Genomic DNA, 13,894 nt, shown 5'->3' with positions numbered 1-13,894 from the left:
ACATCTCTCTCTTCCCCCTCCCTCCCTCCTTCTCTCTCTGCATCTCTCTGTCTCTACCGTGGTTGATTCTCCATCCATGGCTTAGGACCGGGCTATTTACGAGACCGCCTTCTGCCACCGATAGCCTCCCAACGACCCGTGCGCTCCCACAGGGTGGGCCTGCTCAGGGTGCCGTCGACCAAACAATGTCGGTTGGTGGCCCCCAGGGGGAAGAGCCTTCTCTGTGGCGGCTCCGGACCTTTGGAATGAGCTGCCTCCGGGGTTACGCCAACTACCTGACCTCTGGATCTTCAAACGGGAACTTAAGACTTTATTATTTCATCGTGCGGGACTAGCCTAAGTGTAATTTTAATCGTAATTTTAATTGGGTTTTATGTCGGTCTTTGACCATTTTAGTTTATTCGGCTTTTTAGATATTTGTTTTTAAATTCTGTTTTAAACTTGTTGGTGGTATTGTGTGTTTTAAATGTGGCTGTAAACCACCCTGAGTCCTTCGGGAGAAGGGCGGTATAGAAATTAAATTATAAATAAATAAATCCCCCGTCATCAGCCTTACCTTCTCAGGTCAGGTGAGGAGTGACTGGGAGGGGAGGGCGAGGCCAGCCAGTGGTAGGATCACCTGACAGGGAGCCACAGAAGAGGGCCCAAAGAGCCACATGCAACTCTGGAGCCACAGGTTGCTGACACCCGCCCTACACCGTTCCAGATAAGTGGCTGTCCTATCCCTTTTTAAAAAAGCCTCCAATGATGGAGCACCCAAAACTTCTGAAGGCAAGTCCTTCCACTGATCCTGCTGGCAATTTTCCCAGAGAACGGGGTTCTTCCAGGTGCTTCCGAACTACAATTTCCACACTACCGGTGTTGTGCCTCGTCCGCTTTCCCCGCAGCCGGGCCCATCTTATCTGCTTCCGAACACTGAGGAATGTCCTAGCATGCCTCCCGGCCCCAGCCCTGGCTCCATGCCCAGACAGGCCGAGGAGGAAGAAGTGCCTCCAGCCCCCAGCCCTGGCTCCATGCCCAGACAGGCTGAGGAGGAGGAAGCACCTCCCGGCCCCAGGCCTGGCTCCATGCCCAGACAGGCTGAGGAGGAAGAAGTGCCTCCAGCCCCCAGCTCTGGCTCCATGCCCAGGCAAACGGAGCAACTAGACCCCTCCCCCTCCCCCACAGCATGTGAGCCTGAGGAAGGTCAATTACCAACAGCTGCAGACTGGAGTGACCTCACTTCAGGAGAATTGATAGGCGGCGGCAACAGAAGGGAGGGAGGGGCAGGCCTGGATAAGTGCTGAGTCATGGAGCCACACCCCATGGCCTATATAAAGGATCTGCTTTCTGGCATTCTCTGAGTCAGGCAAAGTCTAACATATCTTGCTGAAGTCACTTTCTGGTCTCCTGCCTGCCTTGAGAACTTTGCTAGGACTTTGGCAGAGCTGCAGAGGCACACCTGATTCGGATTTCCCTGACCCGGCCGTCAGCGGAGGAGTGGGACACGACAACCGGATCCCAGACTGGCAAAGGTCAGCCTAAGCTCTCAGGGCTATGCTCTTTGGAAGTGCCCAGCTGAATCAAGCCACCTCCTGACTCACCTGCTTCTCCACGGACACCTTGTTGTAGTAACGGATGCAGTCCTTGCCCAGGAAGTCAAACTCCACCACGTTCTCCTTGCCTCCCTGCCGTGCGTGCAGAGCGATGTGTTCTACTCGCAAAGAGCAACAGCCCACTGTGTCGGCCGTCTCCGCTTCCTCCTTCTCGTTCCCTGCCCTCAGGGCCAGCTGGAAGGAGACAAAGAAGGGTGATCTTTACTTTATTGTCATTGCACCTCGCACAACGAAATTAAATGCCATCTCCAGTGTATATGTCAAGGTTCCAGAAAAACCTCTTCTGCATAAAAAAAACCCAGAAGCCATTGTCTTTCAGAGTTCTTTACTAGCATGAGGAAACTGGCACACGATGAGTGAAATTCCAAAACTGAACTTCCGGATTCTTTTCCCAGTTATACAAACCCCAAGAGTCCCACCCCCCTGACCCCTTTGCTGGTCACATGGTCCCACGTTCTCCCAGTTCATTCGAATATCTTCTCGCCACTCCTCCTGCAGATGTGAACCCCATCCAACCTTGACCACTTGAAGAATGTTACCATACCCCTCAACCCCCCTTCTTCCCCTCAGGGGAAAAATGTGGCAGAGTTTGGAACCCTAAAGTCTAGTATGGTTTCCAGGCCTGACAGTATATTTATACATTAAAAAAAATAAAAACAAAAACACACATCCTTCACATGTTATGCGATTGAATTAAAAACCTCTGATATTGCATTAATATTACACTATACAGAAGATGAAACTCAAATACTTTGGCCACCTAATGAGAAAGAAGGACTCCCTGGAGAAGAGCCGAATGCTGGGAATGATGGGGGGCAAAAGAAGAAAGGGACGACAGAGAACGAGGTGGCTGGATGGAGTCACTGAAGCAGTGGGCGTGAGTTTAAATGGACTCCAGAGGATGGTAGAGGACAGGAAGGCCTTGAGGAATGTTGTCCATGGGGTCGCGATGGGTCGGACATGACTTCGCAACTAACAACAACAAATACAGTAGAATTCAATATGGTTGTTGCCCTGGGATAGAAGCTGTTTTTCAGCCTATTTGTCCTTGTTTTTATTGTCCTGTACCGTCTGCCAGGTGGTAAAAGTTCAAAAAAAAAGGTGAGATCCAGGATAAGATGGATCTTTAAGAATGTTTTGAACTTTCGTAAGGCAGCGGAAGCTATCAAGCTCTTCCAAAAAGGGGAGAGGGCAACCAATGATCCTCTGGGCAATGACGTTGACCCTCTGGAGTGCTGTCCCATCTGCCACTGTGCAATTGGCAAACCAGACACAGGTGCAGTAAGTTAAAATACTCTCTATGGTCCAGCGGTAGAAGGTCACCAGCAGTTTTGCATTCAACTGTTGTTTCCCGAGAAGTCTGAGATAGTATAATCTCTGCTGGGCCCTTTTGACCAGAGCTGCAATATGAATGCCCCAGGTCAGGTCCTCTTTTATGACAACCACCCAGAAACTTAAAAAACTGGCCACTTGGTCCACTTGGTCTCCATTGATAAGCAAGGGCTGGATGTCTGATCTGTTCCTGCTGTAGTCCACTATGAGCTCCTTGGTCTTATTGGTGTTAAGGACCAAGTTATTGTCTCCACACCACGAGAGCAGCCAGAGGGTCATTTCAAGCTATTTAGCTCTCACCAGCTAGCCGTACCCTTCTGGGATTCAAACCCCAGGAGGGTATGGCTAGCTGATGAGAACTAAATAGCCTGAAACAGATCTATACTAGTCTCCTTTTATTTTTTTGTCAGTAAATTTAACACAAAATAGTTTGTCGTGAAAGCGACTGCCCGTGAGGGCTCCTGGACTGGGGCTGAAAGGCGAAAGGGAAGCAGTATGCTCTGTCCCACATTTGGGTAGACCAGGTTGCTTTGATAGGGGGAAAAAAGCCCCACTTAATCTTTCCCCTGGTACAGCTGACAAAGTGAGGAGAACCTGTGGCTTAGAGGTTAATACATCTGCCTAATATGCAAGCAAGCCCAGGTTCGAATCCCAGAAGGGTACAGCTAGCTGATGAGAGCTAAATAGCTTGAAATAGATCTATACTAGACTCCCTTTATTTCTTTGTCAGTAAATTTAACACAAAATAGTTTGTTGTGAAAGCGACTGCCTGTGAGGGCTCCTGGACTGGGGCTGAAAGGTGAAAGGGAAGCAGTATGTGCCCTCTCATATTTGGGTAGACCATGTTTTATCTTTTGAAAAGATAAACTAGGTAACATCATCAATGCTAGAAATGAATTTATTTTATTGTAAAACAAATAAAAGATCAAGGTCAACAGCATATAAAGAGATTATATAATGTATTGGTTGAAATTGATTCAGAAATGGAGTTGGTTAAAGATTGTATGGTAAAATGGGCACAAAATTTTCAACAACCTATAATGTTAGAAACATGGGAAAAAATTTGGGTGAGGAATGTTAAATTTACGCAAGCACAAAATTTAAGAGAAAATTTTTATAAAATGTTTTATAGATGGCATTTAGATCCTAAAAAACTTTCATGTATGTATCCAAATGTGAAAGCAAAATGTTGGAGATGTGATTGTGATGCTACCTACTATCATATATGGTAAAAAAGTTAAAGCCTTTTGGATTAAAATATGGTGGATTATGCAGAACATTTTGAAAAAGAAGATCAAGTTTGTTCCACAGTTTTTTTTATTAGGAATAATTCCAGATTGCACTGTTATAGAGACAAAACTGATTTTGAATTTAATAACTGCTGCAAGACTATTGATTGCACAATATTGGAAGAAAGAAGACTTACCTACAATTGGAGAATGGATTAGTAAAGTATCAAATTTAGCAGAAATGGCAAAAATTTCTGCCTACTTGAAAGACTGTACACAAGAAAAATATATTTTGGAATGGAGAAAGTGGATTGATTATATTCAAAATAAGTATCAGATTAAAAAATATCAATTAGTTTTTGAGTGAAGTTAGGAATTGCTATGTATTAGTTTAAGAAAGAAGGGAATTGATAGTGTGATGGTGTGAAATGGAATATGTTTTATGTTATATTTTAGATTATGTTTGTTAGTTACAATACCCTGTATTCTGTTCTGGGAAGTCTCGGGGAAATGGGGGGGAAGGGAAGATTATAAATTGATTGGTTGCCATTGTACAGGAATAATGGTAGAATTAAACAAGTTGAATGGTGTAAAGTCGGGACTGCTCGCAACCACTCCCGAAGGAAAGGGTAAGGAAAGAGGAGTAAAGAAGGAAGAAAGTAGGTAGGCAGGTAGGTAGGTAGGAAAGAAGGAGGAGAAGAAAGGATAGGAGGAGAAGAAGGAGAAGATAGAGGGTTAGAAAGGATGGTAGTGAGAAGTGGGAAAGAGGAGGGAAGTAGGAAAGCGAGGAGAAGGATGGTGGGGAAAGTCGAAGAAGGATGAGAAGGGTAGAAAGGATTAAGGGAGGGAGTGGCGGTCGAGCAGCCCTGATGGAGTATAATTTGAGTATAGGATCGATTGTTGGATAAGTGATTGTATTGTACACTGGTCAAATTGTGGGAATTGTTATGGAAAATAAAAAAATTTGCTCTAAAAAAAAATGAAAAGAATGCTAGAAAGGAATGTGGTTGGTGGAATGAGGAAGAAGGGGAAGAAGGAGGAAGAGAAAGAAGGAGGAGAAAGGGGGAGGAGGAGGAGGTCCTTGGTAGTATCCGCACTTGGATGTTTTCTTGCAGATATTTCATTACCCAACATCCTAGCTCTAATGACCCCCACAATCCTCCTCCTCCTCCTTCCCACAAACCACTCTCCTTTCTAGCACTGAAGAGGTACCCTAGCTGGGTCATGAAACGTCTACAAGAAAACAACTGAACTCGGAGAGGACCAAGGTCCCTGCCGTTCAAACCTGAGTGACAAATATTCTCTTTGGTGGGTTTCAAGTCCGCCCCACGTGATCTTTGGGAAGAGATGCAAGGAAGGAGGCCAAACGTTTCGGCAGCGATAAACTCGGTGCTGAAATGCCCTTATCCTTACCTGATCGATGAAATAGAGTGCCACGGATATCTGCCGCTTCTTCAGCTCCTTGGATTTCCAGTCTGCCCGGTACCGATGTCGGATCCGGTGAACCACCTTCTTCAAGCGACGAGCCACTTCGTATTTTTGCCAGTCTTTTTCTCCCTGCAAGAAAAAGAGGACGGTTGTGAAGCTAGCGGTTTTGAAAAGGCTTGTGTGCGTGTGTGAGAGAGAGAGAGAGGGAGGGAAGAGGGAGACAGAAACAGACAGAAAGGGGAAGAGAAAGAGGGAGGGAGAAAGAAAAAAGAGAGAGAGAAAGAGGGAGAGAGACAGAAAGAGAAAAAAGGAGAGAAAGAGGGAGAGAGACAGAAAGAGAGAGAAAGAGGGAGGAGACAGAAACAGACAGAAAGGGAGAGAAAGAGAGGGAGAGGGAGAGAGAGAGAAAAGAGAAGAGAAAGAGGAAGACAGAAAGAGAAAGAAGAGGGAGAGAGAGAAAGAGAGGGGCAGAGAGAGAGGGAGGAGGAGAGGGAGCGGGAAAAACAGCGATAGAAAGGGAGAGAGACAGAAAGAGAGAGAGAAAGAGAGAGGGAGGGAGGGAGGGAGAAACAGATAGAAAGGGGGAGAGAAAGAAAGGGAGAAGGAGAGAGAGAGAAAAGAGAAGAGAAGAGAAAGAGGAAGACAGAAAGAGAAAGAAGAAGGAGAGAAAGAGAGAGAGAGGGAGAGAGAGAGAGAGACAGAAAGAGAGAGAGAAAGAGAGGGGCAGAGAGAGAGAGGGGAGAAGGAGAGGAAGAAACAGTGATAGAAAGGGGGAGAGACGGAGAGGAAGAGCAAGAGAGACAGAGGGGGGCATAGAGAGAAAGAGAAAAAGACAGGGAGAGAAAGAAAGACAGAAAGAGAGACAGAGAGAGGGAGAGAGAGAGAGATGATGCCCTCACTTGCATGACTAAAGCCCCTCCCCTTTTCATGTCTGTCCTTAACTTACAACCATTCATTGAGAGACCATTCAGTGACCACGGCACTGGAAAACAAAGTGAATTATGACCGATTTCATACTTAACCACCGTTGCAGCATTTCCACGATCAAGTGATCAAAATTGGGACACTTAGGCAACCGACTCAAATTTATGACGTTTGCAGCGTCCTGGGGAGGTCACGAGATCCCCTTTTGCGACCGTCTAACAAGCCAAGTCAATGGAGAAGCCCCCGCAAATTTCTGTCGTTAAGCAAGACGGTTGCGAAGTGAGCCCTGCCCCATTTTACAACCTTTCCTGCCACCACCGTTGTTAAGCGAATCACAGCAGAAGTTAAGAACACGGCTGTTCAGCGAATCCGGTTTCCCGTCGGAAGGTCCCTGACCGTCATAAATATGAGTCAATTGCCAAGGGGTCCGAATTTTGATCACGTGACCATGGGGACGGGTGCAGCGGTCGTTAAGTGTGAAAAACGGTCATAAGTCACTTTTTTTTCAGTACTTTCGTAACTTCAAAGGGCCACTAAGTGAACTGTTGTAAGTCGAGGTCTACGTGTACCTAATAGGCAACTGGCATTGAGTAACCAACTCCAAAGGTAGCTAAGGGGCCGGTGAATAGCGCAGGCTGGTAACAGCCTGTTATTAAGAACACAAAGCCTGCAATTACGGCAGGTTCTAGTCCCACCAGGCCCAAGGTTGACTCAGCCTTCCATCCTTTATAAGGTAGGTAAAATGAGGACCCAGATTGTTGGGGGGGCAATAAGTTGACTTTGTATATAAATATACAAATAGAATGAGACTATTGCCTTACACACTGTAAGCCGCCCTGAGTCTTCGGAGAAGGGCGGGATATAAATGTAAAAAAAAAAGACGGGTCTCACCTTCAACTTGGAACTCGGGTTCAACATGATATATTTGATGGAGCCCTGAATGTTCTCTGTCCAGGATGCTAACCAGGTAACCGTGTTGTCACACCTGACTTCCTTCCACCTGTGACCACGCGGAGGCCGGGGGGCCTTTGAATCTCTGGCAAGGAGAAGGAAAAAGGGGGGCGGGGAACACGGGGGGGGGGTTAAAAATTTAAACACCACCTTTAAAGCGCTCCATGGCTTGGGACCCGGGTACTTACGAGACCGCCTGCTGTTACCTTATGCCTCCCACCGACCCGTACGTTCCCACGGAGAGGGTCTTCTCAGGGTGCCGTCCGCCAAACAATGTCGGCTGGCGGCCCCCAGGAGCAGGGCCTTCTCTGTCGGAGCCCCGACGCTCTGGAATGAACTTCCCCCTGGCTTACGTCAAGTACCTGATCTTCAGACCTTTCACCGTGAGCGGAAAACACACCTATTTATTCAAGCGGGATTGGCTTAATAGTGTTATTAATTTTAAATTGGGTTTTTATTGTCTTAGGGTTTTTTAAATTTTTAAAATTTTAATATTGGCCTTTTTGTAATTTGCTTAGTTTTAAATCTTGGTTTTAAATTTTATGTATATCAACTTTTTATCTTTGGCTGTACACCGCCCTGAGTCCTTCAGGAGAAGGGCGGTATAAAAATTTAATAAATAAATAAAAATAAATAAACGAACTTCCCCTCGGACTTCGACAATTACCTGATCTTAGGACCTTTCGCCGCGAACTTAAAACTTATTTATTTCGTATGGCTGGACTAGCCTGATTTTTATCTTTATTTGATGGGTTTTTAAAGTTTTGTGATTTTATGGGGGAGTATGTTATTTTAACATTTGGGCATTTAAATTAGTTTTTTAAGGGATGTTTTTAATTATTGTGTGTATTTGTATTTTATCTGCCTGTTCACCGCCCTGAGTCCTTCGGGAGAAGGGCGGTATACAAATTAAAATATTATTATTATTATTATTATTAAATAAATAAACAGTAAGCAGGAGAGCAAGAGAACTGTTCAAGCATGGTAGAGACCCTCTTCCATAAAAAATCTCTCCACGCTCCACGCTAGGAATTGGGTCACCCAGCTGGCTTTCGTGCCTAAGGCAGGACTAGAACTCACCGTTTCCTGGTGATCGGCCTCAAGTCACTCAGTTGGCTTCCATGATTTAGGCAGGACTAGAACTCATCATCTCCTGGTGACTGGCCAGTCAGCCAGATTCCATGCCTAAGGTTGGACTAGAACTCACCATCTCCTATCGATTGGCCCAAGGTCACCCAGTTGGCTTTCATGCCTAAAGCAGTACTAGAATTCACTGTCTCCTGGTGATTGGACCAAGTTCGTACCTAAGGCAGAACTAAAACTTACTGTCTCCTAATGATTGGTCCAAAGTCACCCAGTTGGCTTTCATGCCTAAAGCAGTACTAGAATTCACTGTCTCCTGGTGATTGGACCAAGTTCGTACCTAAGGCAGAACTAAAACTTACTGTCTCCTAGTGATTGGCCTAAAGTCACCCAGCTGGCTTCCATGATTTAGGCAGGACTAGAATTCATCATCTTCTGATGACTGGCCAAAGTCTGCCAGATTCCATGCCTAAAGTTGGACTAGAACTCACCATCTCCTATCAATTGGCCCAAGGTCACCCAGCTGGCTTTCATGCTTAAGGCAGGACTAGAACTCACCGTCTCCTGGTGATTTGACCAAAGTTACCCAGTTGGCTTTCATACCTAAAGCAGTACTAGAACTCACCATCTTCTAGTAATTGGACTGAGTTCATACCTAAGGCAGAACTAAAATTTACTGTCCCCTAATGATTGGTCCAAAGTCACCCAGCCGGCTTCCATACCTAAAATTTGGACTAGAACTCACTGTCTCCTGGTGATTGACTCAAAGTCACCCAGCCAGCTTCCATGCCTAAAGTTTGGACTAGAACTCACTGTCTCCTGGTGATTGACTCAAAGTCACCCAGCCAGCTTCCATGCCTAAAGTTTGGACTAGAACTCACTGTTTCCTGGTGATTGATTCAAAGTCACCCAGCCAGCTTTCAAATTTAAGACAGGACTAGGACTCATAGTCTTCTAGAGATTGGCCAAGTCACCCAGCCAGCTTCCAGGCCTAAGGCAGGACTAGAACTCACCGTCTCCTAGTCTGGTGTTTTCACTACTGCAGCAAACTGGCCCTCTTTCAATTAACAAAACAGAACCAGAACAGAATTTTTAAATAAGGAGGGGAGAGGAGGGGAGAACATGAAGTCCGCTGTCAATCTTAAAGCACGCTTCCTGGGGAATTCTGGGAGTTGAAGTCCACCCATCCTAAAATTTGCCAAGGCTCAGAAACGCTGCCATGGACCCGATCCCAGACTCACTTGCTACAATTGATGATGACGTCTTCTGGCATTATCCTCTTCTTCAGCATCCCCATTTTGGGGTGATCCCCACGGCCCCGGAATAAACCCGGAGGCTCGGTCTTGAAGTTCCCGATCTTCTCCCGATGCCCGTCAATTACGCAGTAACCATATTCCTCTTGGATCCTTTCTGCCTCCTCTTTCAGCCTCTATCAAAAGGATGGACAAAAACAAGCCATTACAGACAGTCCTCGACTTACAACCAAGTGAAACGTTGGTTAAATGAGTTTGCTCCATTTTAGAACCTTGCTTGCCTCAACTGTTAAGTGAATCACTCATCATCCTCTTTTAACAACCCCATAATCCCTTGCGGGGTCGAGTCTGGGCAACTGAATGGAGCTAAGTGTTGACTGGCCGGATGCCCTTCCTGGTGGTGGCGGCGGAGGACAATGAGGAAGAGGAGAATTATGGGGTCCTTGTTGGCTCTCAGAGCTTGGTTGTTTTCTTGTAGGCGTTTCATGATTGGGGTTGGACTAGATGACCTACAAGGTCCCTTCCAACTCTGTTAATCTGTTATAATCCAACTAGGAAACATCATCAGTGTTACAGGGAATGTGGTCTATGGAGGAGGAGGAGGAGGAGGAATGTGGGGCTCTTTGTGCTCCCTTGCAGATATTTCATTACCCAACTAGGTAACATCATCAGTGTTAGAAGGGAGTGAGTTTAATTCTCTGTTCCTATACTTGTTCCTCTGTTCCTATACTTGTGGCTTGCCCTGTCACACTGCGGTTTCTTTCGTGATTCCTTGATTAGGCTGTTGTTTACTCTTTGACTGTTGCATATAAACATCTACTTGCACATAAAATAGAGAGCAGAATCAAAACTAGACTTCCTTCAGAGTTCCAACAAGGAGTGAAGAAGCGGTTCGAATCCCTAGTACCGGTCTCCTTGCGTGAGCAGGGGGGGCGGTTGGACTAGATGACCTCCAAGGTCCCTTCCAACCCGGTTACCGTTACCTCAGGTTGTACCAACGTCAATCGTGTCTGTACCTGTTTCGCTTCCTTGGACAAAGCCTTCTGGGCTTCTTGCTTTTCCAGAAAATAGTTATGGATGTCGCTGAAATCGCACCTCTTCAGGTCTTTGATTTTCTTCCTTTCCTGAGGAGTCATGACCTACGCAGGAGAAGGAGGAGGCCATCTAAAGTGCTAAAGTTGTACATGACTTAGAAAACAAGTTGTCCTCAATAAGGTACCTTCTAAACCAGGGGTCGCCAACCTTGGCAACTTTAAGCCTGGAGGACTTCCAACTCCCAGAATTCCGCAGCCAGCAAAGCTGGCTGGGGAATTCTGGGAGTTGAAGTCCTCCAGGCTTAAAGTTGCCAAGGTTGGTGACCTCTGTTCTAAACCATAATTTCTCAATCTTGGCAACATAAGAAGTATGTACTGCATCTCCCAGAATCCTCCAGCAGGCAGGTCAAGTTTAAGTAGGGCTCTGTGGCTCAGACTGGTAAGACAGTCTGTTATTAACAGCAGCTGCTTGCAATTACTGCAGGTTCAAGTCCCACCAGGCCCAAGGTTGACTCAGCCTTCCATCCTTTATAAGGTCGGTAAAATGAGGACCCAGATTGTTGGGGGCAATAAGTTGACTTTGTATATAAATATACAAATAGAATGAAGACTATTGCTAACATAGTGTAAGCCGCCCTGAGTCTTCGGAGAAGGGCGGGATATAAATGCAAATTAAAAAAAAAAGTACAGACTTCAATTCCCAGAATTCCCCGTGGAACATGGCTTCTTTAAGCAATGTGGACTTCAACTCCCAGAAGTCCCCAGATAGCATGGCTTATTTTAAGAAGTATGGATTTCAATTCCCAGAATCCTCCAGCAGGCAGGGCAACTTCAAGTGTGGAGACTTCAATTCCCAGAATTCCCTCTGCAACATAGCTACTTTAAGCAATGTGGACTTCAATTCCCAGAATTCCCTCTGCAACATAGCTACTTTAAGCAATGTGGACTTCAATTCCCAGAATTCCACAGACAGCATGCCTTACTTTAAGAAGTATGGACTTTCATTCCCAGAATTGGCCTAGCCAGCATCACTACTTTGAGAAGTGTGGGCTTCAATGCCCAGAATCCCCTAGCCAGTATAATCACTTGAAGAAGCAGATATAAAAGACAGAATTACCAAGAGGGATTTCCTATCCCAGGGGTGTCCAAACTTCGCAAATTTAAGACTTGTGGACTTCCAATTCCCAGAATTCCCCAGTTGGCTGCCTGGGGAATTCTGGGAGTTGAAGTCCACAAGTCTTTAAAGTTGAATTCTGGGCATTGAAGTCCACAAATCTTAAAGTTGCCAAGTTTGGACACTCTGTCCTAAGCAATCTCATCTTCCTACCGGTCACTTCCACCTTTCCATCATTCTGCTTTTGGAAGGGAGGGAGGGGCACTTCCCCTATAATAATCTCCCAAATAGCCCTCACCCCACTCCCGGTGGATACCTGCAACCAGTCACAGAAAAAGTTGTCCCGGAAAATCTTCTTGCGTGCAAAATCGTGATCCAGCATCTTGGCGAAAAACGTCGCCACTTCCTCGGTGGCCCGGCTGAGTTTCATAGGCCTGCCTGCAACAGGAGGGGGTGACCATGCAGTGATCAGGTGGGGGTCATGGCTATCCTTCCATCCCAGTAAGGGCCAGCTCTTCTCTCCACCCACCTAGAAGCTCAAGAGATGCCACCACACCAAGCTTCTCCTCCACCTTGGATCTCTGTAGAGCAGAGGTCTTCAAACTTGGCAGCTTTAAGACTTGTGGACGTCAACTCCCAGCATAGCTGGCTGGAGAATACTGGGAGTTGACGTCCACAAGTCTTAAAGCTGCCAAGTTTGAAGACCTCTGCTGTAGAGATTCTCAGTCATCCAGGTCATGATTGTCCCAAAGGCGCTTCCTGAAAAAGTACCTTTGCGACTCCACCTTGGATGCAAATCCAGAGAAGACCACCTACCATTGTAGTAGAACTTGACGGAGTTTGGCAGAGGCTCGTAGGGTGGAGCAAAGTAGGGTCCTTTGTGGTGTAACTTATGCCATTTGACCCCATCGTCTCGTTTCTCCTCTTCCCACCTGTCGAGAAGAAATTCAGAAAGTGTTAATGTCCTCCGAGAAGAATCTCTAGGGTGTATGGTTTTATGTGGCACCTGGGTTTCACACATTCTAATGCAAATAAGATTAACAGCATTAGTCGTAGTTATTACTTTCAATCCAACTTATATATTTCTAATAATAATACATATTTATATAAAGTTGCGATCTATCCTCATTCAATTATTCCATGTTTTCTCTTATGATCGCACTCGTTTTATTATATTCTAAAATAAGACAAATAGCATTATTCGTAATTATTACTTTCAATCCAACTTATATATTTCTAATAGTAATACATATTTATATAAAGCTGCAATCTTTCATTATTCAATTATTCCATGTTTTCTCTTATTACTTAATTTATTATCTTCTAATACAAGTAAGATTAATAGCATTAGTGGTAATTATTACTTTCAATCCAACTTATATTTCTAATAGTGATACATATTTATATAAAGCTGCAATCTATCCTTTCAAATATTCCATGTTTTCTCTTATGATTACTCGTTTTATTATATTCTAATACAAATTAGAATAGGGTAGGGGTGGGGGGGTGGCGGTTGTTATTAAAGAGAGTCTAGAGCCGAGGGAGACCACTGTACCTCAGATTGCCGGGTGTGAATCCCTCTTTGTGAGATGGGGTCATAGGTGTCAGATGGGCTTGCTGGTCACGTACCTGGCTCCTTGCTGCGTGACAGCCGCCCTGCCCGAGCTCCTGGAGGTGCTTGCCGGGGTGGCAGTGGAGACCCCCAGACTTTTAGTCATGGGGGACTTTAACTTGCCATCTACCGGCTCGTCATCAACAGTGGCTCGGGAGTTCATGGCTTCCATGACGGCCTTGGACCTGACTCAAGTAGTGGATGGCCCCACTCACATCGGGGGAGGCACACTGGACCTTATTTTTATCTCTGGTCAGTGGTTGAAGGATCTGGACTTGAGAGATGTAGTCACAGAACCTTTGTCATGGTCAGATCACTCTCTCCTTCGCCTGGACTTTC

General features: G+C 45.7%; 1 protein-coding gene across 6 annotated transcripts in view; it reads right to left on the bottom strand.

Annotated features, from left to right (window-relative positions):
* The window catches only part of TOP1MT (DNA topoisomerase I mitochondrial), a 38,203-nt gene that overhangs the window by 16,235 nt on the left and 8,074 nt on the right, over positions 1–13,894 (bottom strand). For 2 of the 6 annotated variants that reach the window (XM_058174375.1, XM_058174374.1), the window contains exons 2-8: positions 12,760–12,875; positions 12,260–12,381; positions 10,812–10,934; positions 9,784–9,971; positions 7,400–7,544; positions 5,570–5,713; positions 1,584–1,769 (exon numbers count right to left, since the gene is read on the bottom strand). In XM_058174375.1, coding sequence (XP_058030358.1) covers positions 1,584–1,769; positions 5,570–5,713; positions 7,400–7,544; positions 9,784–9,971; positions 10,812–10,934; positions 12,260–12,381; positions 12,760–12,875 — 1,024 coding nt within the window. The remainder of the gene's footprint in view (positions 1–1,583; positions 1,770–5,569; positions 5,714–7,399; positions 7,545–9,783; positions 9,972–10,811; positions 10,935–12,259; positions 12,382–12,759; positions 12,876–13,894) is intronic. The other 4 variants (XM_058174376.1, XM_058174378.1, XM_058174377.1 and 1 more) reach the window with 2 other exon arrangements.

The sequence above is a fragment of the Ahaetulla prasina genome, chromosome 3 (assembly GCF_028640845.1).
Source record: "Ahaetulla prasina isolate Xishuangbanna chromosome 3, ASM2864084v1, whole genome shotgun sequence".
Classification (NCBI taxonomy): Eukaryota; Metazoa; Chordata; class Lepidosauria; order Squamata; family Colubridae; genus Ahaetulla; species Ahaetulla prasina.
This window is presented reverse-complemented; position numbering and strand designations above follow the sequence as displayed.